The sequence below is a fragment of the Castor canadensis genome, chromosome 1, assembly GCF_047511655.1.
Source record: "Castor canadensis chromosome 1, mCasCan1.hap1v2, whole genome shotgun sequence".
In the NCBI taxonomy this organism is placed as follows: domain Eukaryota; kingdom Metazoa; phylum Chordata; class Mammalia; order Rodentia; family Castoridae; genus Castor; species Castor canadensis.
Genome location: NC_133386.1, coordinates 203435351 through 203458010, shown reverse-complemented (window position 1 = coordinate 203458010; position 22660 = coordinate 203435351). Strand labels below are relative to the sequence as shown.

Here is a 22660-nt window from a genome sequence, read left to right as displayed (position 1 = left end):
TTTTTTAGGACCTGTCCTTATTGTTAAGCAATACACTGTAGGTAGGAAGCAGCCACACCTGCTCGCTGACTCAGTGGGTTCTCAGTTTGGGTTGAGGAGTGATTCCTCCATAAAGCAGGACCTCACTCACCCCGGTCACATCCTTGTCTCTACAACTGCTTCCTCTGCCAGATGCTTCGGGACAAATTCCGTGAGTTCTCTCGGGACACGAGCACCATCGGTCAGGAGCGCGTAGACAGTGTCAACACCCTGGCCAACGGGCTTATTGCAGGTGGCCATGCCGCACGGGCCACTGTGGCCGAGTGGAAGGACAGTCTCAATGAGGCCTGGGCTGACCTGCTTGAACTGCTGGACACGCGGGGTCAAGTGCTGGCCGCTGCCTATGAGCTCCAACGCTTCCTGCATGGGGCTCGCCAGGCCCTGGCCCGGGTGCAGCACAAACAACAGCAGCTTCCAGACGGGACCGGCCGTGACCTCAATGCTGCCGAGGCCCTACAGCGCCGGCACTGTGCTTATGAGCACGACATCCAGGCCCTCAGCGCCCAGGTCTGACCCGAGCTCAGAAGGGCAGCAGGGCTGAGAGGACAAGTGGGAGATGGGAGAGGAGGTCTTAGGAGCACTATATTAAAACTGCTACCCATGCTAGAGCTGTGGACCTAACAAAATTAACACAGATCCTTCCTTTACCCCATATGCCCACTCAGTCCCCACCCAAATTCCTTCTGCAGGCTACACATCTCATTCTAGCAATTTTCCATATGCCTCATGTCCCGAATAGGATAGCCCAACTGGCTAGTGGCCCTTCTGAAGTCCCATCCCCAAGGCCAAGCACTGGTCCCCAGATGAGACCCAACAGAGCATAGTATGGCAACCAATCTTTGTTGCCATCTTACCCAGCCCCCAACCTTTGTTCCTCTTCATGCCTCTTTAGCTGGTAAAGCAAGCAGGACACGGTGAAGAGCAGTGGCCAAGGCCAGGGGAGGCTACAGCTCCTGGGAGTCTCCCTGCTCTGCCTGACTCTGACCTGGGGTCCCACAGGTCCAGCAGGTGCAGGATGATGGCCACCGGCTCCAAAAAGCCTATGCTGGAGACAAGGCTGAGGAGATTGGCCGCCACATGCAGGCTGTGGCTGAGGCCTGGGCCCAGCTTCAGGGAAGCTCTGCTGCCCGCCACCAGCTGCTGCTGGACACCACCGACAAATTCCGCTTCTTCAAGGCTGTCCGGGAGCTGATGCTGTGGATGGATGGGGTTAACGTGCAGATGGATGCTCAGGAGCGGCCCCGGTGAGAACTGTGGTGCCTGCTGGCCTCCAGAGATTGGGAGGTCTGGCAACAATGATGGGGCTGAGGGTGATAACTATCTCTGTGTCCTCCCAGCGACGTGTCCTCTGCAGACCTGGTCATCAAGAACCAACAAGGAATCAAAGCAGAGATTGAGGCCAGAGCAGATCGTTTCTCCTCCTGCATCAACATGGGACAGGAGCTGCTGGCCAGGAGCCACTATGCAGCCGAGGAGGTGAGTGAGGCCTGGCAAGGCCTGGCCAACCTTACTGATCAGGGCTCAATGCTGATTTTTCCTGACTCTTTCTGTTTCTTGTTCTTAGCAAGAAATCTTTCACTGTCTGTCTTCTCAGTGTTGTTCAGGGATTTCCCACAACCCACCTTTCCCCCATAACTATTTTCTTCTTGACATCAGAAATCTCTAGCTCCCCTAGTGACCTCCCAGAGACCCTAGAAAGGCCCCATTGGATACTAACTCATGTCTCTGCCTCACAGATCTCAGAGAAGCTGTCTCAGCTGCAGGCCAGGCGCCAGGAGACAGCTGACAAGTGGCAGGAGAAGATGGACTGGCTCCAACTTGGTGAGCCACTGTGGGAGCACCAGGCCCTGGGAGGAAGGGTTGGGCATTCCTTTACTGTGCTTGGCAGACTGGGTGAGACCAGGAACCCCGGGAGTGGAGGAATTCCAGACGCCCATCCAGGCAGTACACTGGGGTAGTGGCTTTCTCTGTCCCTGTTCTTAAGGGTTCCATGGCTACCATGCTCTGCCAGTGCCCAATCTGACCTGCCATCTCTCTGCAACCCCTACTCCTGGCAGTTTTGGAGGTGCTCGTGTTTGGAAGAGATGCAGGGATGGCGGAGGCCTGGCTGTGCAGCCAAGAGCCGTTGGTGCGAAGTGCAGAGCTGGGGTGCACAGTGGATGAGGTAGAGACCCTCATCAAGCGGCACGAAGCTTTCCAGAAGTCAGCAGCTGCCTGGGAGGAGCGTTTCAGCGCCCTGGAGAAGCTCACTGCGGTGAGGGTTGTGACCCTGGGTGCCTGCCCCAAGCCTTTGCTCTCTCTACCCAGGGAAGACATTTCTCTTCTTCCCTCTACACTGGCCAAGAGTACCCATGTTCCCCACTTCCCCATTGCTTCCTGTCCCTACCTTCTTTTCAGATTCTCTTTTCTATACTTCCTGTCTCATCAGAACAGAGCTGAGACATTTCAATTTCAGCTTTCCTCCTCTCCTGCTCCTCTTACAAGAGGCCTTTTATACTTGACCTTGGCATTTCTTGACAGCTGGAGGAGCGGGAGAAGGAGCAGAGGAGAAAGAGGGAAGAGGAAGAACGGAGGAAACAGCCCCCTGCTCCAGAGCCCACAACTAGTTGGCCCAGAGGGGACCTGGTAGATGGCCAGACAGCTCCCAATGCTGCCTGGGATGGGTGAGAGCTGGGATAACTGGGCCAGGAGGATGAGACTGAGCCCAAACCAGCCAGGGACTAATTGTTCTGTGTCACCTCTGGCCATTCCAGAACCCAGTCACGGCTGCCACCATCAACACAGGCACCCAGTGTCAATGGGGTCTGCACAGACACAGAGTCCTCACAGGTAACCCTGTGTCCCTGAGCATTCCTGTAAGAACCCTGTTTTCCCCTTCTCCCTGCCCCCAATCCTCTCACAGCTTCTTGTCTTTGCAGCCCCTGTCCGAACAGCAGAGACTTGAGCAGAGCAGCTTCCCAGAAGGGCCCGTGAGTCCCCCTGGAGGTGTGGGTGTGGATGCCTGAGAGATGAAAGGACAAAAAGAGGGAGGGGCATCCTGGAGATGGGAGAGAACAGAGAGTTTCCAGGGAAACTTGGAGACTGGGACACCCTTGGCTCTAGAATTTCCCAATCCCAAGGCAAGACACCTCCCACGTCATCCTTTGATGCTGACAGTTTTTTCTACACAGGGATCTGGAGCAGGGGATGAGGCCAATGGGCCACGGGGACAAAGGCAGACCCAGCCCCGGGGTCCAGCCCCTCCTGCAATGCCCCAGAGCAGATCATCTGAGTCAGCCCACGTTGCCACCTTGCCCACTCGAGGCCCAGAGCTCTCAGCACAGGAACAGATGGAGGGGATGCTGTGCCGAAAGCAGGAGATGGAGGTCACTGGCAAGAAAGCCGCCAACAGGTACTAGGCCAGGCCATGCAGTGCCTGTGGTCTCTCAGGTTCCTGCCTCTAAAGAGGCTCAGGGGAAGCCTGATAGAGTGGGGGGTGTCCTGTAGAAATTTGTCCTCTGGGAAAGGGGTGGGACTCAGGACCAGCACAGGCCTCTGGAGGGCCAGAAGGGGACTAAGACAAGAGTGGAACCTGGGCATGGTGACGCACACTTGTAATCCCAGTTACTTGGGAGGCTGAGCTGAGAGGATCACAAGTTCATTCCCCAACCTGGGCCACGTAGTGAGACCCTGTCTCAAAAAAAAAAAGGAGTAGAATTGTAAGTCCTACAACACGGAAGGGAGCCCCAGGTTACAGGCCCCACCCAGGTTGGTCAGCACACCTTCCCATCTGGCCCCCTAACCCCATGTCCCTCCCAGGTCCTGGCAAAATGTGTACTGTGTCCTGCGGCGTGGGAGCCTTGGCTTTTACAAGGATGCCAAGGCAGCCAGTGCAGGAGTGCCATACCACGGAGAAGTGCCTGTTAGCCTGGCCAAGGCCCAGGGCAGTGTGGCCTTTGATTACCGGAAGCGCAAACATGTCTTCAAACTGGGGTAGGCACCGGGGAGTTGCCAGGATGAGATGGGGTAGGAGGAGCTGGGAGTGACACAAGTTGGGTGGGCCATGAGTGAGGTCTAGAAGGAATAGAGAGTTACCTGTAAGGACTATCTGAATGGAGTTGCCAAACCAGTCACTTGCGGGCACCTGTAGATGAGGGAGAGGCTGGGGATTCTGGTTGTATTTACATGTAAGTGGAGTGGGGGAACTAAGACACAGGCTGAAAACTGACTACTGTCAAGCCAAAAAGTTATCCTAGGTGGGAAATGTGAGGGCAGGGTGCTGGCCTTCCCCTGCCCCCAGGGACCTGCCCCTGCCTGCCAGTAAGCAGCCTGCATGGCCCTTTGCAACCAGTCAGAAAGGATTTGCTTTTTGCACATCTGCAAAATCCTGGGAATTTGAAGAATGTGCAGAACGGTCTGATGTGGCCTAAGGGCTGCCCGGTGTCCTCCCAGCCTGCTCCTGGGAGAACTTAGCAGCACTGACCTGGCAGATACAGATACTCAGCTCTGCCCTGTGGTTTCTGTCTCCCAACAGCTTACAGGATGGAAAAGAATATTTATTCCAGGCCAAGGATGAGGTGAGCTGTCCCCTTGTTCTCCCTCAGGGCCCTCCAGTAGCACATTCCCTTCCTCCCCTCCTCCCTCTCTTTCCTTCTTTTTCGTGTCTCATGCTTTAATAGGATAGCCCACACACAATGTGCCAACTGGATGTGTATGAGGACCACACTGAAACATGTTCCCTGTCTTAAAGACCTTTCCTCCTAATGAGATAAAAGAGTCAATCACTTTTCTGTTTCCTTCCGTCACGATTTCCTGCTGTCCATCACCAGCTGCCCCAGCACAGAGTCCTTGAGGCTGAGCAGTTGTCTCCCTGTCCCCCACAGGCAGAAATGAGCTCATGGCTGCGGGTGGTGAATGCGGCCATTGCTTCTGCATCCTCAGCCTCTGGAGAGCCGGAGGAGCCAGCATTGCCCAGTGCCACCCGGGGCATGACTCGGGCCCTGACCATGCCGCCAGTATCACAGCCTGAGGGGTCTGTAGTGCTGCGCAGCAAGGAGGGAAGAGAACGAGAGCGAGAAAAACGCTTCAGCTTCTTCAAGAAGAACAAGTAGCTGGGGGTGAAACTCCCAGGCCAGCTCCCTCCCTCTGTTCAGGAAACTGCCAGGGACTGTTGACAGGGACCACCCTTTTGTCAGGACAACTGCCTGCTGCTAGGGTCTGTTGCCAAGGTCAGCCCATCACCAGGAACTGTCACCGGGGACAAGCCAGTGTTCCCACAAACAACCTGCTATTTAATTCCAGACTGGTGGTGGGACCCAGGCAACCCCCAATTCTACTTCCTCCTTGACCCTTCTTTCCCAGCCTTGTGCCTCCATCCCCTACCACAGTGCAGACAGCACTGCACCCTCAACATAGGCCATTCGGAAATGGCTGCCCCTGCCTCAAGGTCATTCCCCACCCTCCAACATCTAGGGCACGCCATGCAGTTCCTTGCCCCTGGGGACCAGCCAGGAATCTCTCAGAGCTGAAGCAGGCCCTAGAGGCAGGAGCACCAGGTGATGGCATCAGAGGCACTGAAGCTCTCCCTTCCCTCCTGCCTCACCCTCTGGCTGGAGTGGCCGCTCCGTCTCCAGCTGCTCTCAGTGGTGTCCAGGTGTGAGTTGTTCAGGGGCAGCCACAGCCTTGAGTCTGGCCCAGGTGATTAAACAGCTCAGCTTCTCTCACTGCCTCTGGGTGTCTTGTTTTCCTGACCATAGCCTCTCTACCTAAGCCAGTGTTCTTCCCTTTGGCTCTGGTCTACTGTGTGCCAGGGTTTCTACTTTGCCCCCAGCCTCGAAGCCCTAAAAACACTCTGTGATTCTGAAAGATTCTGGATGCCTCCCTAAGTCTCATATCCCCATGTAATGGCCTCTATTTTGCTGGGTCGACCATTGCCAAGCCTCATTTGAGACCAAAGATGTTCACTGTGGCTCGGGATGATGTCAGCAAGTAGTGTTCATGTTAAAAGGCACTGAGTGGCCCCTTCCCTAGTACAAAACTTGCTTTTTTCCTTTTTTTTTTTTTTTAAGGTGCTGGGAATGGACCCAGGCCTTGTGCATGTTAGGCAAGTGCTCTACCACTGAGCTACACCCCAACCCCCACAACTTTCTTTGCTCATGATTCTCAACCTTTTTTCAGTAAACTGGGAGCATTGCCACAATGTAGTCTCAACCACTGCTCAGCTGACAGAGGAGAAGTGAGCACATAGTGGGTGATTACTGACCCTGCTTTCTGTCTCCCCAGTAGAATCAAAGGAGCTCACATGGGGATCAAAGAGGGGCAGGTTCCCAACAGAATGATGCTACGTAGGAAGTTATGAGGTACACCCTGAGCACGTAAGGACACAAACACAAACAGGACAATAAATTCTCCATGGAGTGAAACATTAAAAATGGAACAGAGGGCTTGGCAGTTGGAGATTTTGGATCGATTTGACCCCAGATGTTAAAGGTGAGCACTCTTTGGTGCTCAGAAAAAAAACTTTGGTCTTCCATTGTTTTCTTTTTTACAATCATCTTTCCAGAAAAGCTGCCCTATAGCATAATTGGCCAGACTCTTGACTGTCATCAGTCAAGACAAAGACAGTCAGGTGTATGCAGTCCGAGGACTAAACCAGCATAGTCCTAGGATGTGCTCTAGGTGGGAGATCTGCGAGAGCACACAGCCCCCAGGAGAATTACTCCTTTCTCCTAAGATGGGCAGATTCAGTATTCCACAGAACACAAGTGCATAAATATAACTAAAACAGTCTGTCATGGGACTAAATGGAATACTGCATCAGCCCTACACAGACACCTCCTGCACCTCAAGTACAGCTGAAAATCTCCACTGTGACAGAGGGGACAGCCATGCACAGTAGAGTGCTCAGGGAATCTGGGCATTTCTAGCCTGGGGCTTGGGACAAAAGCAATAGTTGGAAATTTTAGGACGATATGTAATATATGGGGGAGAGAAATCAATGGACAAATGATCGCTTTGATGTAAAAATGCAAGTGTAGATAGGGCCTCCAGTTGAAGCAGTCCTGCAGAACAGTCTTTGTGAATAGAAAGGTGAGACAGAAAATGTCTGCACACACCTGGCAGCTAAAGCTACTCCAGGACATGATTCCATAAGGACAGGATGGAAAAAAGGATAAAAATAGGGTTAGGAAGTAAGTCTTGGGCAGAGACACTTTCAGATGGGGGTGGAAGAGGAAAAGCTGCAGGAAAAGATGGTGGAATGGGACAAAAATACATCAGTGCAGCTGCTGTAAATCCATGGGGAAACATGGACAAATAAAAATAGAGTTTTTAGAGATAAACATGTTTGCATTTTTACTGAGCACCACCTACAAGTTGGACTCCACCTGTGCTGTCCAATATGGAAAGCACTGGGCACATGTGGCTACTGGGCACATGAAGTGTGTGGCAAGTCCAAACTGAGTTGGGCTACAACTATAACGAACGGACTGGATTGCAAGGACTTAAGAGGAGAAAAAAGTTTAAATATCTCAATTTTTATACTGAGTATGTGTTGAAATAAGTCAAAAGTATTAAAGTGGATTTCAAACTTTGGTTTTCATATTTTTTATGTTTACTAGAAAATTTTATTTATTCATTTTAGTTATTTTCTTACTATGTTCATGTGGGTCAAACCCAGGGCCTTGTGCATGCTAGACAACTGCTGTCTGCCACTGACTTCACCCCCCAGCCCACTAATTAGTGCATGTGACTCACATATTTCTATCAGAAAACACTGCTCTGAATGGAAATATGCTCAAAATATGAAAGGTAAAAACTATAATGGTAAATAGAAGAAAATGCAGACTATCATGACTTGGGTTTAACAAGGTCATCTTACAGTAAACTTCAAAAGCACAATCTTTAAGACAAAAAATGATTTGCATTAAAAATACAATTTCCGTTCAATGGACACCACAGACAAAGTTAGAAATTAGTGGAATGAAGCCAGGGGCCAGAGGCTCACATCTGTAATCCTAGCTACTCAGGAGGCAGAGATCAGGAGGATCGCAGTTCAAAACCAGCCCAGGGAAATAGTTTGTGAGATCCTATCTCGAGAAACCCTTCACTAAAATAGGGCTGGTGGAGTGGCTCAAGGTGAAGGTCCTGAGTTCAAGCCCCAGAATCACAAAAAAAAATTAGTGGAATGAGAGAAGATAACTTTTTTTGAGAGAAAACATTTGAAATCAACTAGTAATCTCTAGAATATACAAGAAAGTCCCACAAATCAACAAAAAGAGGTTGTAATCTAAAAGGCAAAAGATATAAACAGGAAATTCACAGCAGAGTAAACCCCTCAAAACTTAAGGGGAGCAAGAAGAGATGTTTATAATCATTAGTAAACAGACAAATGCAAATCAAAACAAGAAGGAAATATCACCTTAGACCTATTTAGCTGGCAAAAATTAGGAAAGTGAATAATATCAAACACTGGCAAAGATATAGCAGCAGCAGGGTCCCTGTGTGCTGCAGGTGAGTGGGAAAGAGAAACACTTGCAACACAACATGCCAGTTCCATAATTCAGACAAATGTACAATGGGTGGACCTTGCCTAGGTCCAGATCAGAAGAAACCAACTGTGAAAAGACATTTGTGAAAGTCAAGATGATATTACCATAGCATATGGGTGGAGGGTATAGGTCAGTAGTAGAAGCTTACCTAGTGTGCACAAACTCCTGGGTTTGATCCCCACTGCTGCAAGTTAATAATAATAATAATAATTATTATTATTATTAATGGCACTGATGTTTAAAATTAGAAATAGTGAACTACAGGCAAAATGACATGTGTACAGGGGGATGGATGAAATGAGATAGGCAAGATGTTGATAATGTCAAAGCTGGATAAAAATGTCCAGAGGAGGACCTTTATATCTCCGTATGGTGTTTGTGCCTTTTTTTTTTTTTCTTGGTGGTATTGGGTTTGAATTCAGGGCCTTGCACTTGCTAGGCAGGCACTCTACCACTTGAACCACTCTACCAGCCCTTGTTTGTGCCTTTTTGAAAATTTCCACAATGAGAAGTTTTTAAAAGAATGGAAAAAGCAATCATGCATTAAAAAGACAAGTCTTGGGTTGGCAGAGTGGCTCGAGGTCTGCCTAGCAAGCATGAGGCCCTGAGTTCAAAACCCTAGTACCACAAAAAAAAAAAAAAAGAAAAGAAAGAAAGAAAGAAATCTCACTGGGTGGTACATGCCTGTAATCCCAGTACTTGAGAGGCTGAGGCAGGAGGATCACAAATTCAAAGCCACCCTGGGACCCTGTCTCTAAAGAAAAGAAAGAAAAAAAAAAAAAAAGAAAACTCTGGACGGGACATTAGTTTTGTGGAGACCTCAGAAAAACTGGGGAACTGGAAAGACAGAATCCAAAATACAGTGTATGAAGATGGGCGATAGCAGATTCAGACTCTGAGAAGTCTCTAGGAAGAAAGCCATTTAGGTAACGATAACAGTAAAACTTATTTCAGAAATGGTCAAGAGAATCTCTAGAGGTGTCCGAGAGTAGAAACTGTGAGTGCAGAGAGAAACTGGAAATGCCCAACCGGAGGGAAAGGGAGAGGCAAACAGAATTAGGTGAGGGTCAAGTATGCGTGTCCGTTATTAAAACTGGAAGCGCAGTGACTGACTCTTCCGAAATGACTGGGAAACAAAAAGGATTCCGTGAACAGATCTAAGTAGCTGGGGTGACAGCTTGGGGAATTTGTGCTTTGAGGTATCAGAGACGCTGTTACGCGGCCACCTCTTGAGGCATGATGAATGACAACCACCCTGGCGCCTCTAGGATGAGATAAACTCAATCCCTCAATCTCCATAATCTGCGAGAAACCCATCTAACAGCTTCCCTTTTGCCACCAGGAGGCGCCCTTGGACCGCAGCTGGATTTTGAACGGTAGAGAGCCGGGAACCTCACAGTTGCCTAGACCTCCAGCAGCTTGGTATGGACGTGGAGACCCTGTCCCCCCAAAGCAGGACTCTCTGGGCTTCTGCACCAAGAATTCCTCTGGAGTGCTCACCACGAACCAGGAACGGGGATGGACAATTAGAGCTTAGACTGTAGCGAGAGAGAAAACAGCCCACGTATACTCACGAGCGAACAAAACACGACCTCTTAGACCTAACCCAGTTCTGCCACAGATCATCTTTCTGCTCCTTGGGTCTCAGTTTCCTCACAAATGAATAACACGTTTGCAATGAAAGCATTTTTAAAATTGTTTAAAGAGTCACCAAAAAAATGCCTAGTTTCGCTTAAAAAATGTGGCGCGCCTAGATTTCTGAAACGTTGCATTCAGCTTCCCAAGTCGCTAAGAAAACCCCCAGTTGGCGGAGCCAGTGAGATAGCCCTTTGTCATCGGCCTCCCCTCCCCAGCTGGCCCAACCATTGTGATGGTTTAGTGACTTCCCCGGGGTTCCGATTTCACTAAGGCAGTGCTAGAGCCCCGAGCCCTTCAGACGCGCGAGCCGCTAACCCCACCTAGGGCGGTGATTGGCTGGTCAGGACTGGGGGCTGGCTGACCTCTGCTCCGCAGCGCCGTCACCAGCTGGCCCCGCCCCCGTGGTGGACAGGCATTTGTATACGGCCGTGGGATTGGTTGCCTGGCTCCCGCGAGGAGGAGGGGAAAGCGGCAGCGCGCACTCGCGCGTGCGTGAGCTGGCGCGCGAGGAAGGGCCCGGTCGCGCCGAGGCTCGTGCGGCCGTCGCCATTTTGTAGGGTTCTCTCTGACGCGGGAGCCGCCGCCACCGCCACCGCCACCCGGAGGTACGAGAGCGTCCTTTGGGTGTGTGAGGAGCCCAGGGTGGGCCGGCCCGAGCCTCTCGCGGACGGGAATGGCCCAGGTTTTGGGTTTCCCATCTTGCCGTGGAAGGTCTGCGGGAAGACAACGAGAGGAGGCGGGGCCGGCTCTCCGGAGGGGGCGGGGCAGGGGTCGGGCCGAGTCTTTGTTGGGATGATGGAGCTGGAGGTTGGGCTTCTTGGGTGGCGGGCGCTGCGGGAGTGTCCAGGTGTGGGGGAGAAACGGAGTCTTTTTGTTATTTAGAGTATCTTGGAAGGTGATACCGCGCAATGGAAAGGCACACAGATTTCCCTCCAAAACCTTGTTACCAGGGACATTCAGATGCCTCCTGCCTTCCTGGGCTTTTCCCCCCTCGCTTTAAAGCGTGGAAGGGCCAACCCTGTTGCTTAAATGCGCCTCATCTCATGGAGATGTTGGACTGGATTCTGACCCCGACCTGCTGCTTGCGGGTCACACACAGCTTGCACCACTCAAGAGCAAACTGCCCCTCCTCCATCGAGGAAGAATAAGGAAGGTCTCTTGGAGGGTCTTGAAGGTGCCGACAACTTTGCACAATGCTGCAGTGCAATGAAATATCCCACCCCGCACCTGACTTTTGAAATCTTGTCTCTTTCCCAGGCTGTGTCAGGATGGTGAAGCTGTTCATCGGAAACCTGCCCCGGGAGGCCACAGAGCAGGAGATCCGCTCCCTTTTTGAGCAGTATGGGAAGGTGCTGGAATGTGACATCATTAAGAACTACGGCTTCGTGCACATAGAGGACAAGACGGCGGCTGAGGATGCCATACGTAACCTGCACCACTACAAGCTGCACGGAGTGAACATCAACGTGGAAGCCAGCAAGAATAAGAGCAAAGCTTCAACCAAGTTACACGTGGGCAACATCAGTCCCACCTGTACCAACCAAGAGCTTCGGGCCAAGTTTGAGGAGTATGGTCCAGTCATCGAATGTGACATCGTGAAAGATTATGCCTTTGTACACATGGAGCGGGCAGAGGATGCTGTGGAGGCCATCAGGGGCCTTGATAACACAGAGTTTCAAGGTGAACTGCTCTGGGGTGGTGGCAGAGCTCAGTGGGGTGTAGCTCAGGGCAGAGGCACAATTACAAGACCATGGGACTGGCAGGGTGATCTCTCTTAACTGGAAATAATAGATTATGTTTACTGCTCTTAAGCATAATTTACTCTTGGGGAAGCATAGGTTTCCCTGTTTCAGGTTTGTGTGGAATCACAGATTGCGGGTTACTATGTCCTGTGGCCTTAGTTCATTTGAATGCTGTTGGAAGTGTAGTCTGCCTGGGGAAATGAGTATCCCAAGGGAGAAAGCGAAGGTAAAGATCTATGGCTTCCCTGCTCCTTTTGATATGAGCAAGAGGCCTTTTGAGAGTTTAAATGCTTAATTCTAAATGTACTCTGCTGCCTTGGGTGATGGGTAATGGTGGGAAGAAGGAAAAGGTATCTGCAGGGAGCCCTATATTATAAATCTGGGTAGTGAGTCTGGGTTTGGGGGAGTCTTTTGGGTTCTCAGATTTTTTTCATGCCATGGACTATTCTGCTCAACCTACTATTTAGTCCTAAGGGAAAAAAAGGAAATGTCTAGAAATTCAAGGTTGAATGGGAATGATGGCCTTGCTTCTGAGGAAATTGCAGTAAGGGCATCAAGTATATTAGTTGTTTATACTGATAATAAATGTATGTGTATTATTAATGCCACAAGAGGTTGTTCGGACATTCTAGAACTGTGCTAATATGATCGCCACTAGCCACACATGGCTAGTACATTTACATTAATTGAAATTAAAGTTTAAAATTCATTTCTTCATTCCTACTGGGCACATTTCAAGTACTCAGTAGTCATATGAGGACAACAGCTACTGTATTAGCATACAGATAGAATATTTCCATCATCATAGAAAGTTTTGTTAATGCTATTCTACAAGGTTTTATTATTGTCATGTTGGACCACACATTCACAGCCACTTGTCTGATTCCTAAGTCAACACTCTTTTTTCCCACTAAAAGAGTTGTCAAGAGTACTTAAAGGTCCTCTGCTAAACCTAGAAAACAGATTGAAAAAAACATGGGGGAAGAGGGAAGGTTGGCCAGAAAAGGGTAAGGAAGTGTGTAAATAATGGAGATTGTTAGAGGAACATCATCAGTGTTCCTGGCCTCAGCTAGGGATTTCTTTCCTGGCTTAAGCAAAAGGCAAAAGTTGGCTTTGCTGTTGTTAACCAGCAAGTGGACAGTGGACAAGTGTTTTAACCTCTCTGTGCTTTTCCCCACTTACAAAATAGAGTTAATGATCCTTGCCTTACCTCCCTCACAGGATGGTAGTGAGACTAGAATGAGGTAATAAATGTGAAAGTGTTTGGGCAGTAAAAGCACTATCTGATGAAAGGTGAGTGCTGTTTGCAACCATGAGTGTTTCCATTCTGGTTATTTAAAATGTGCTTAAACTTTCCTTATTTACTGTTTTAAATTTATATGATTTTTTTTCTTTTTATTATTTGGGAATGCTGGTGTACTTCAGCTTTGAAAGTATTCTTAAATATTTACATTTGATGTGGGAAGATGTTCATGGATGGACAGCGGTGATAAGGAAGAAGGGTTCTCTTTCTCTCTCTCTCCTCTCTCTCTCTCTCTCTCTCTCTCTCTCTCTCTCTGTCTCTCTCTCTCTCTTTTTTTTTTTTTTTCCGTGGTGCGGGGGCCATCTCAGGGCCTTAAAAATGCTGTTAGGCAAGTGCTTTGCCACTGAGCCCTGACACCCCCAACTCTGAGGGAGGCTTTTATCAGGTAACAAGCAAAATGTAAAAGGATGTCAAGTCAGGTGCAAATTGCATATATTTTCTAGTAAGTAATACTGCATGCCCTTACTTTTTTAAATGTACAATTGAATGTAAAGAAAGGGGTGAAAATATGTAAAGAGAAATAGTTAACTGGAGGAGTTGGTTTAAGATGATTGTGTGGGTTTTTTTGCTTTGCTTTTTTTTTTTTTTTGGTGCTGGAGATTAAATCAAGAGTTTTGTGCATACTAAGCCCACTTACTACAACTGAACTGTACACCTCCAGACCCAAGGATAGTTTTAATAAAGCAGCTGTAATTAATTTAGGATGTGGATATCTGAATAATGCAATGGATCCATGAGATTTTTTTTAAATATAAGTTCCTTAGAAAGTGCAAATGATAAACTGAATTGGAAAGAAAAATCTTTTATTTGGTTTTCATGTTCTCTGCCTGGCTCCTAGGAGAGAGCAGTCTATCCTAGTTATACTTACAGATTTTTTTTTTTTTAAGTGGTACTGGGGTTTAAACTCATGGCTTCGTGCTTATAAGGCAGGTGCTCTACTTGCTTGAGCCTTCCCTCCAACACAGATATTTTGTAACTAGCTCTATTTTTTTGACAAGAGAAAATTTAGTGTCAGATAATAAGTTGAGGTGGTTTTTGTCATTTTTTGTTAAGAGAGTCTCTTTCTGTAGTCCAGGCTGGCCTCTTGCTTCAGCCTTCCCAGTGCTGGGATTATATAAGTGTACCACTACACCTAGCTCACATTTTTTTGGGGGTGGTGGGGCGTGGTACTTCAAATGTCACAGGGTTTCACACTAGCAAATCAGGCACTCTACCACTTGAGCCACACCTTCAGTCCATTTTTTTGGTCTGGTTATTTTGGAGATGGGGTTTTACCAACTATTTGACTTGGCTGGCCTCAAACCACATTCCTCCAAATTGCAGCCTCCTAAGTAGCTAGGATTACAGGTATGGCCATGGACTCTTCCAATTTAGAGTCATTTCAGTCACCTACTAATGAAAGTGGCCTGTGTGAAGTGCAACTTTAGGCATCTTTTGAACCTTTTTGTATGTTAATGATGCCATTTAGGCATCTGCATTATATTATAAAAGGAAGCATTAGAGTCTAATGATTCTGGGTTTACCTGGGTCTTTCAAAATCTGTTTCCTCTCCAAAAGCAGCACTGAACACAGTTTCATAGGAAGTCATAAGGAAGCTGTTCCTAAGTAACCATTCAGGCAGCTGAATTGGAGAGAGATGTAGAGGTGTCGTTTTTTAGCATTAAATCAGAGTACTATTAACTACATCTATAGCCTTCTCTGGATCCTCACACATGGTAGGAGCTCAGAAATTAGGACCCCAAGTTTCCCACTTCAGGCATTTTTGTATTCTCTTCTGTTTCCACTTTCAAGAGAAAATATTTTTATTGGGCTGGTTTTCTGGAAAATACTGGAAGATTTCAGTAACTTGGAGATCTCAGAAAATCTTCTAATCTTTTGGCCTGTCCACCTCTAGTAAAATTTAATTGTCTTTCAAATTTTTTTTTGACATGCTTCCTAAAGGTAATAGACATGGTACTTCATAGCAAAGAACTTTAGGGGATTTAAGTTTTAAAAGCTGGTTGTAATCTTTGGAAAGACTATTTGGGGGAAAAAAATAAAACACCTGTCACTTCCAGTACAGATCTTTTTGGTTCTTGGGTTTTTTTGTTTTTTTTTTTTAAACTGGCATCCTTTTTCACAACTACACAGAGGTAGATTTTGCCACAGATGTTTAGTATCTTAAAGAGTTTCCACCCTCTATAAAGAAAAATCAGGAATGGATTTAATATTAGAAACATCAAGGTTGGCTGGTGGAGGGCTCAAGCATTAAGAGCACCTGCCTTTTAAGTGTGAGGCCCCAAATTCAAACCCAGTGCCGCCAAAATAAATAGACTAATAGAAACATCAAGGTAAAATCATTCCATTTTTTTCTCTAAAAATCAGATCCACAATCTATTAAAGTAAAGAACAAATTTAGTTGAATTTTTCCTTTGTAAGTGATTTCTAAGTCTCTGGATTAACTGCTTTTTAGATTGGCATGGTTACTCTGACTTCAGAATAGAGTACAGTTTATATCTGTCATGTAGTTTAATGTCATTGTGCATGTTTGTTTGGAAGCTAAGTAATTTGTAATCCTCTAGTTTAAGTTATAGAAAACACTCTATTTGAGATCTGTGTTTTTGTTCTAAGCATAGGTAGCATTGTAGCCCTTATAACATCCAAGAATTAATTGGGACCATTTAAATCTCTGAAAACAGTGGGTTGTATGACTAAATGCTTCTTTCAGTTAATTATTGCCATTTGGTGTCTTGAGTGTCTCAATGGTGATGATGGATGCACCTACTAGCAGCATAGGTCAGAAGCCTGAGCACCTTTGTTTCTGCTAAAGAGTGGATTTTAAGTTGGAGGCAGCAAGTTCTGGAAACTGACGTGGTAGGAATCTTAAACATTGACCAGAACTGAGTTTGACTAAAGTGATAGAACTACACTAACCTATCCTGGCTGCCATCCTGAGTCCAAACTGTCTCCTACAGGTGGATATGAGACCTCCTGTCATGTAGTTGCATCCAGGGCTAGCAGTATGGCACCTGTCTAGCAGGAGCAAAGCCCTGGATTCAAACACCAGTAGTGACAAAAAAAACCTTCATCCAGAACAAGTTCTGCTATGGAGAGATCAACTTACTGATGGCAGAGGAGGGATTTGTTCTGAGCAGGCCTTAAGAGAGTGATGTGGCCAGGCACCAGTGGCTCATGTCTGTTACTTGGGAGGCTGAGATCAGAAGGATCTCAGTTTGAGGCCAGCCCTGACAAAATAGTTCATGAGACCCCTTCTCCAAAATAACCAGAGAAAACCAGACTGGAGGTGTAGCTCAAGCTGTAGAGTGCCTGCTTTGCAAACATGAAGCCCTGAGTTCAAGCCCCAGTCCCACCCAAACAAAGAGATGCAGATGATGATGGGTCAGGTGTTGGGTACCCAGCAGAGCCTCTGGTGACACCTGCACAAATGCTAGAGGAAACGAGGGAAAGAAGATACATGTTGGTTGCTTTTTTTGTTGTTTTTTTTTTAAACAGTGCCGAGGACTGAATCCATGCTTGGGCATGCATGAGAAAGATGCCTTATAAATTTGGCATAACTTGAGTTTTTGTTGAATTTTGTTTTGGCAGTATTGGCAAGTGTTGAATTGTTAAATTAATGATGGTCTTAGAAGTAGAAAGTTTTTCACTTTTTATGTTGGGAGGAACTGGGGAGACAGAAGTATATGAGGAGGCCTGGTCTGGATTAACTTGTCTCTGAGGACTCACATTTTCTAGCTGTCAACTGTAATGAAACTTCAACACTTTTAGAAGGATGGCTGAAATACAGTCACAGGAGAGTATGTGTATGTATGTGTATCTTATGTTTACTTTCATTTGGGGGAGGATTAAGAATATCACTGTTATAATTAATCATCTTAATCTATTTCCTTAAGGCAAAAGAATGCATGTGCAGTTATCTACCAGCCGGCTTCGGACTGCCCCTGGGATGGGAGACCAGAGTGGCTGCTATCGGTGTGGGAAAGAGGGACATTGGTCCAAAGAGTGCCCAGTAGACCGTACAGGGCGTGTGGCAGACTTTACTGAGCAGTACAATGAACAGTATGGAGCAGTGCGCACACCCTACACCATGGGCTACGGGGAATCCATGTATTACAGCGATGCCTATGGAGCACTCGACTACTATAAGCGTTACCGGGTTCGCTCTTATGAAGCGGTGGCGGCGGCGGCAGCAGCTTCCGCATACAACTATGCAGAGCAGACCATGTCTCATCTGCCTCAAGTCCAAAGCTCAGCTGTGACCAGTCACCTCAACTCCACTTCTGTTGATCCCTATGACAGACACCTATTGCAGAACTCTGGTGCTGCTGCCACCTCAGCTGCAATGGCTGCTGCTGCCGCCTCCTCTTCCTCCTATTATGGAAGGGACAGGAGCCCGCTGCGTCGTACTGCAGCTGTGCTCCCTGCAGTTGGAGAGGGCTACGGTTATGGGCCAGAGAGTGAGCTGGCTCAGGCTTCAGCAGCTGCACGGAATTCTCTGTATGACATGGCCCGGTATGAGCGGGAGCAGTATGTGGACCGAGCACGGTACTCAGCCTTTTAAAAACTGGAGGTGAGAGTGGGGTGCTGTGGTTAAGAGATTCCATTTTGTTCCCTTCTGAGAGACCTTTGCTTCATAGAAGACGCTCGAGCAACCTGTTTGCTGTCAGGAACATATCCAAAAAGTACAAATTCTATGTTTCCAGTATTTCTCTAGCTTAGGCCACAGGTGCATTTGGCCTTTTGAGGTTTTAGTGTGTGGCTCCTACACACTGTGAGAAGAACAAACTCAGCTTGTCAGTGTGAATATTCTTTAATCAGTCGTAAGCAGAATTGGGTTATAAACATTGTGTATATTATATCATGTAGACAATAAGTATTTTCTCATTGAGGAAAGGGACTAAGGCTCAGAGGCTTAGTACTTTGCCCTTAGTTACTTAGTTAAATGAGAGGTAAAACCAAAATTCAAACTCAGGCTTGGCTAAAACCCATGTTCTTTACCAAAGTCATTGTGATGTTAAGCTGAAGGGTACAGATTCAGAAATTAGTAATAGATATCACAGTGAGAATTATATAATCTTAGGTTTCCAGTTTGCTAGCAAAACTGTTTCTTGGACTATTAGCCTGTATCAAAGGAAGCTCTTCAAGTATCCCATCTGCAAGCCAGCTAAAGTCCTACAAATGTTGTGTTTAGTTCTAAGACAATTATTTGAACTGTGAATGTTCTGATACTGTCGCATGCAGTCCTTTCCTTATTCAGATACAGAAGGGGCATTTAAGCCTATTTCTTTTGTAGCCTATGATATCCTTCCCATTTCCTTCAGCAGTTTTTGCTTTTTAAGAGAACATGTAAAGAATTAGATAAATTGGTAATTTTCTGACGTGCATAAAATCCCATAGGTGGTAACTGAAAATTCCTTTGAAATGTGTACCAAAGGTATTGGCATGGCAAGAATAATTAGGAGTATCTAGAGACAGGTAAATCTCTTCATCAGAGTGAAAATGGCTATTCTCATAGTTTTCCTTGTACTTTGAGCATTACTTGGACACCCAGTAATGAAATTGAACTGAGTTACCAATGAGCTTCCAGGGTTCCTAACTCATCCCCCCCCTTTGGTAAATGTGTAGAAGAAAACAAAGCTTCAGAAATTTGCTTTTTTGAAGTGAGAAGTAGGGTTGGTGGAGTGGCTCAAGTGATAGAACACCTGCTTAGTAAGTGTGAGTCCCTGAGTTCAAGCCCCAGTACCCAGCAAAAAAAAAAAAAAAAAAATTACATGAAGTGAGAAGCAAATGTGGCATTAATGTTTGATAAATTACATTATATACAATTGTGTCAGTAAGACTTGGGATTTCCTGAGACCATCCTGCAACAGTGTGTACTTGTGGAGTTTGCCACTAATTTTTATAGCTAGATCTCCCATGAGGTGAGATACCTCTGAAGTAAATTGATGTCAATCCATCATATAACTTCTATTTTTTCTCAAGTATAGTTCAAATTTAAATAACAAATTAGCATATTGTGGTCTTTAAGGGTATTAGGGCATTTTAGAAGTGATTTTTAACTTCAAGCAGTGGTTGTTCAACTAACCTCTTTTTAGTGATGACTTTTAAAGAAACTTACCTTCCAGGTGTGAACCTCAAATGGACTGAATAACCCTGAGTTGGTTGCAGTCCCAGGAGCCTGATGTTAATGAGGCTGCCAGGATGAAATACTCCAGAACTGTTGGGGATCCAAATTCGGGTCTCACCCTAGCAGAACTGATCCAAGAACGTCACAACTTTTGAAGTCGATTGGCACAGATCAAGACCAAGATTTGGCCCTTTGTCTGTAATAAGTAGAGGAACTTGGTGTGAGTTAACTTTTTTTTTTCCCTCAGCCATTGGTGTCTGGAGTTCCCATCATCAATGGAAGAATTAAGAGAATCCTAGCAGTGATTTCTTCTTTTGATTTGTCAAGGGAGATTTGGTCAACTAGGGGAACTACTGGAATTATGGCTCTAAATCTGTGACATTGTGACATGGAGATGTGTTGGAAATGGATGAATGACCAACCACTCCTTGAGACTCTACCTTTTATGACTTGTCATTTCAGAAAGTTTACTTTGAAAGATTAAAATGAAATATTCATAATGTATTTGGGCTGGGCCCAGTGGTATGTGACTGTAGTCACAGCTACTCAAGAGGAGACCTTGTCCCATTTTCAGAAAAGAAAAGAATAGAGCAGTTGACTATATTTGAGATCTCAGCATCTTTTGCTTTTCCTAGATCCCAAAGTTAAAATTGTAATTCTTGATAATGTATGCCCTTTGTTGGAGCCTTCTATCACAGAGGTTATCTTGCTTTAAAAAGATGGATAAGAAGATGAGAAAGTGGAATTTAATGTTAACACAGCAGTTTTCCAGCTAGATTGCATATTGTCTTATATATAGTTATAATTAGATTCCTATATGTAGCTATTAGACTCCTGGGTAATTTTGTGGGATATAAGTTTGATCCAGTCTGACTTGGTTTTGTTTTGTTCTTTGTTTTTTCCCTCCCCTGGAATACAGGACGGGACCAGGGCCCTTGTACTCGGAGCCAAGCTGCTCTCCAGGCATTGTGTAAGCCTCTTGTGTTGTGCTCTCTTTCAGGTAGGATAATTGCGGACTGAACCCTCGGGCTGCGGTCATATATGAGAACTTGCTCCGCGCGGTCCCCTTTGCCGGGATGTTTCCATTGCTTCATGTTTCAGTAAAACAAAGGAGTTTGTGACCAACTATGTTTTCTTTCTTAATTTAATTCTTCTAAGTTGACTTTTCTTTCCTTCTGATGCTAGTCTCTGTAGCCTTTCACTCTGTTCCTCATATCCTCAGCCTCTGAACAGCCCTAGGTAAGGATTATGCTGGCATCCCCTTTTTCCATACAGTGGAAAAACCCCTCTTACCTTGCTTTCCCTAGGAGTTGAGCCTTTCTCCCTGCCTACCTGCAGCATCTCCTTTCCCTTTAAAATGACCTTGTAGTGACAAACAGCCTTTTACTCTTCTCTGTTAGCTCTGGACTCTTTAACATTGAAGCTAATCTTCTGAAATTGCTAGGACCATTGGGGGTTTTGTTGGTTTGTTTGTTTTGTTTTGTTTTGTTTTTGTCTGACCTGTGATCGTGGTACAGCATTAGCTGAAATTTAGTCTTGTTTTTCTCCACTCCTCCCACTTTTTTTTTTTTTTTTGACAAATAAACGTTTCTAACACTTAAATCTTTTTGTGTAACTGTTATTTACCAGTGCTTTCTGACTTTCCAGTTATGCAAAACTCAAATGAGTGGACATCTAAAATTTGAAGATTCAGTAAGGTGAGTAACAATAGCTTTAGAAATAGGGAGCTGATAAATATGGAGCTGCTCTTTCCAGTTCAATAGCTAACAAACCTAGAGTACTAGTGATAGAAACCTCACAGGAAGTCCTGCAGCAGGAAAAGGCTGAGCCAGAACATCTCCAAGGACTTATCAGGTTGACTCAATTGGATTGCTGCACCAATATAAACAATGTACATTTTAGCTGGGCATGGTGGCATACACCACAGGAAGTAGGACTGGGTTCAAGGCCAGCCTGTACTGCTGAGTTTGAGGACTGTGTGGGCTATACAGCAAGACCCTGCTTTAAAAACAAACAAAAAACCCTTTTAGCACTCTTTCCCCAATGTTTGTCCTTTTTAATTAAAAAGAAAAAGTTTAATTTAGGGCTGGTGGAGTGGCTCAAGCAGTAAGAGCACCTGCTTAGCAAGCATGAGGCCCTGAGTTCACACTCCAGTGCTGCCAAACAAAACAAAAGGTTTTTAATTTAGAGGCTGGGGGTATAACTCAGCGGTAGAGCACAAAGCCCTAAATTTATTCTCCCAGCATCACCTCCCCCCAAAATGTGTGTATGCATTTAAATTAACTTACGAACTATTGAAAGAGGTTTCTCTTTCCAAAGGTGTTACTATTTCTGCTAGGATTAGGGTTTAATTGAATTGAGTAAGATGGTTTTGATAAAAGAAGCAAAGTTGCTGGAGGTGTGGCTTAAGTGGTAAAGTGCCTAGCAAGCAAGCATGAGGCCCTAAGTTCAACACCCAGTACTACCGAAAAAAAGGAACATGTCAACTGGGTGTGGTGGCATATGCCTGTAATCTCAGCACTCAAGAGGCTAAGAGAGGAGGATGGTGAGTTCCAAGCCAACCTGGGCTAAGAGTGAGTTTGAGGCCAGCACGAGCCAATACAGCCAGACCTTGCCTCAAAAAAAACTGGGTGCTGGTGGCTTACATCTATAATCCTAGCTACTCAGGAGTTCAGAGATCAGGATGATCAATGTTCTAAGCCAGAGTAGGCAAATAGTTTGGGAGACCCTATCTTGAAAATACCCATCACAAAAAAAGGAATGGAAGTGCGGCTCAAGTGATTGATAGAGCACCTGTCTACTAAGCATGAGGCAGAGTTCAAACCCCAGTAGTACTGCCAAAAAAAGAAAAACAGGAAAGTGTTTCTTTGAGCAGAAAAGCAAACAGGGTGTTTTTTTTTCCTTCGTATTATTAAATGTATGACCAAATGTAGGATATTGATTAGCAGTGACAACATTCTGCAATAAAAAGTATCATAGAAGTTTTTAAAGTGGGCATTTTATTTATAATTTTAATTTCCATAAACAAGTTTAATGATGGACTCTATTTAAGCTTTATTGTACCCTTCATGGAAATGGTGACATATAAGCACATCTTCATTATATTTGTGATCAGTACTGTGGAGTGACTAGTACTGTGAAAACAAACATAGAGACTGAAGAGTGGGGCAGCTACTCAAACGTAGAAGCAGCAGCACGTGAAGACCCATGACTGGGAAGTGGATGATACCCATTAGACAACAGAAAGGCAGCTCTGGCAGGAGAAAAGCTAGTTAATGATAAGCCT

The 22660-nt window shown here is 46.0% G+C and overlaps 2 protein-coding genes across 8 annotated transcripts in view; both read left to right on the top strand.

The window, feature by feature from the left end:
• Positions 1-5738, top strand: part of Sptbn2 (spectrin beta, non-erythrocytic 2) — a 39282-nt gene extending 33544 nt beyond the window's left edge. For all 3 annotated transcript variants that reach the window (XM_020164727.2, XM_074049825.1, XM_074049817.1), the window contains 12 exons: positions 172-546; positions 1039-1283; positions 1377-1515; positions 1776-1860; positions 2097-2293; positions 2560-2702; positions 2793-2868; positions 2958-3008; positions 3210-3430; positions 3838-4011; positions 4553-4595; positions 4902-5738. In XM_020164727.2, coding sequence (XP_020020316.2) covers positions 172-546; positions 1039-1283; positions 1377-1515; positions 1776-1860; positions 2097-2293; positions 2560-2702; positions 2793-2868; positions 2958-3008; positions 3210-3430; positions 3838-4011; positions 4553-4595; positions 4902-5129 — 1977 coding nt within the window. In that variant the 3' untranslated portion in view covers positions 5130-5738. The remainder of the gene's footprint in view (positions 1-171; positions 547-1038; positions 1284-1376; positions 1516-1775; positions 1861-2096; positions 2294-2559; positions 2703-2792; positions 2869-2957; positions 3009-3209; positions 3431-3837; positions 4012-4552; positions 4596-4901) is intronic.
• Positions 5739-10663: 4925 nt separating this feature from the next.
• LOC109687117 (RNA-binding protein 4) lies at positions 10664-21146 on the top strand. 5 transcript variants are annotated; one of them, XR_012439697.1, is made up of 4 exons: positions 10664-10810; positions 11463-11885; positions 17141-19594; positions 20375-21134. XR_012439697.1 is itself a non-coding variant. In XM_020164837.2 (4 exons), the coding sequence occupies exons 2-3, from the start codon at positions 11474-11476 to the stop codon at positions 17806-17808; spliced, it is 1080 nt and encodes a 359-aa protein (XP_020020426.1). In that variant the 5' UTR covers positions 10664-10810; positions 11463-11473; the 3' UTR covers positions 17809-17817; positions 19373-20988. The 5 variants fall into 5 exon arrangements, 3 of the variants coding, with proteins under 3 accessions (XP_020020426.1, XP_020020427.1, XP_073905882.1); XR_012439696.1 differs by having other exon boundaries at positions 20294-21134; XM_020164837.2 differs by having other exon boundaries at positions 17141-17817; positions 19373-20988.
• Positions 21147-22660: the final 1514 nt, after the last annotated feature.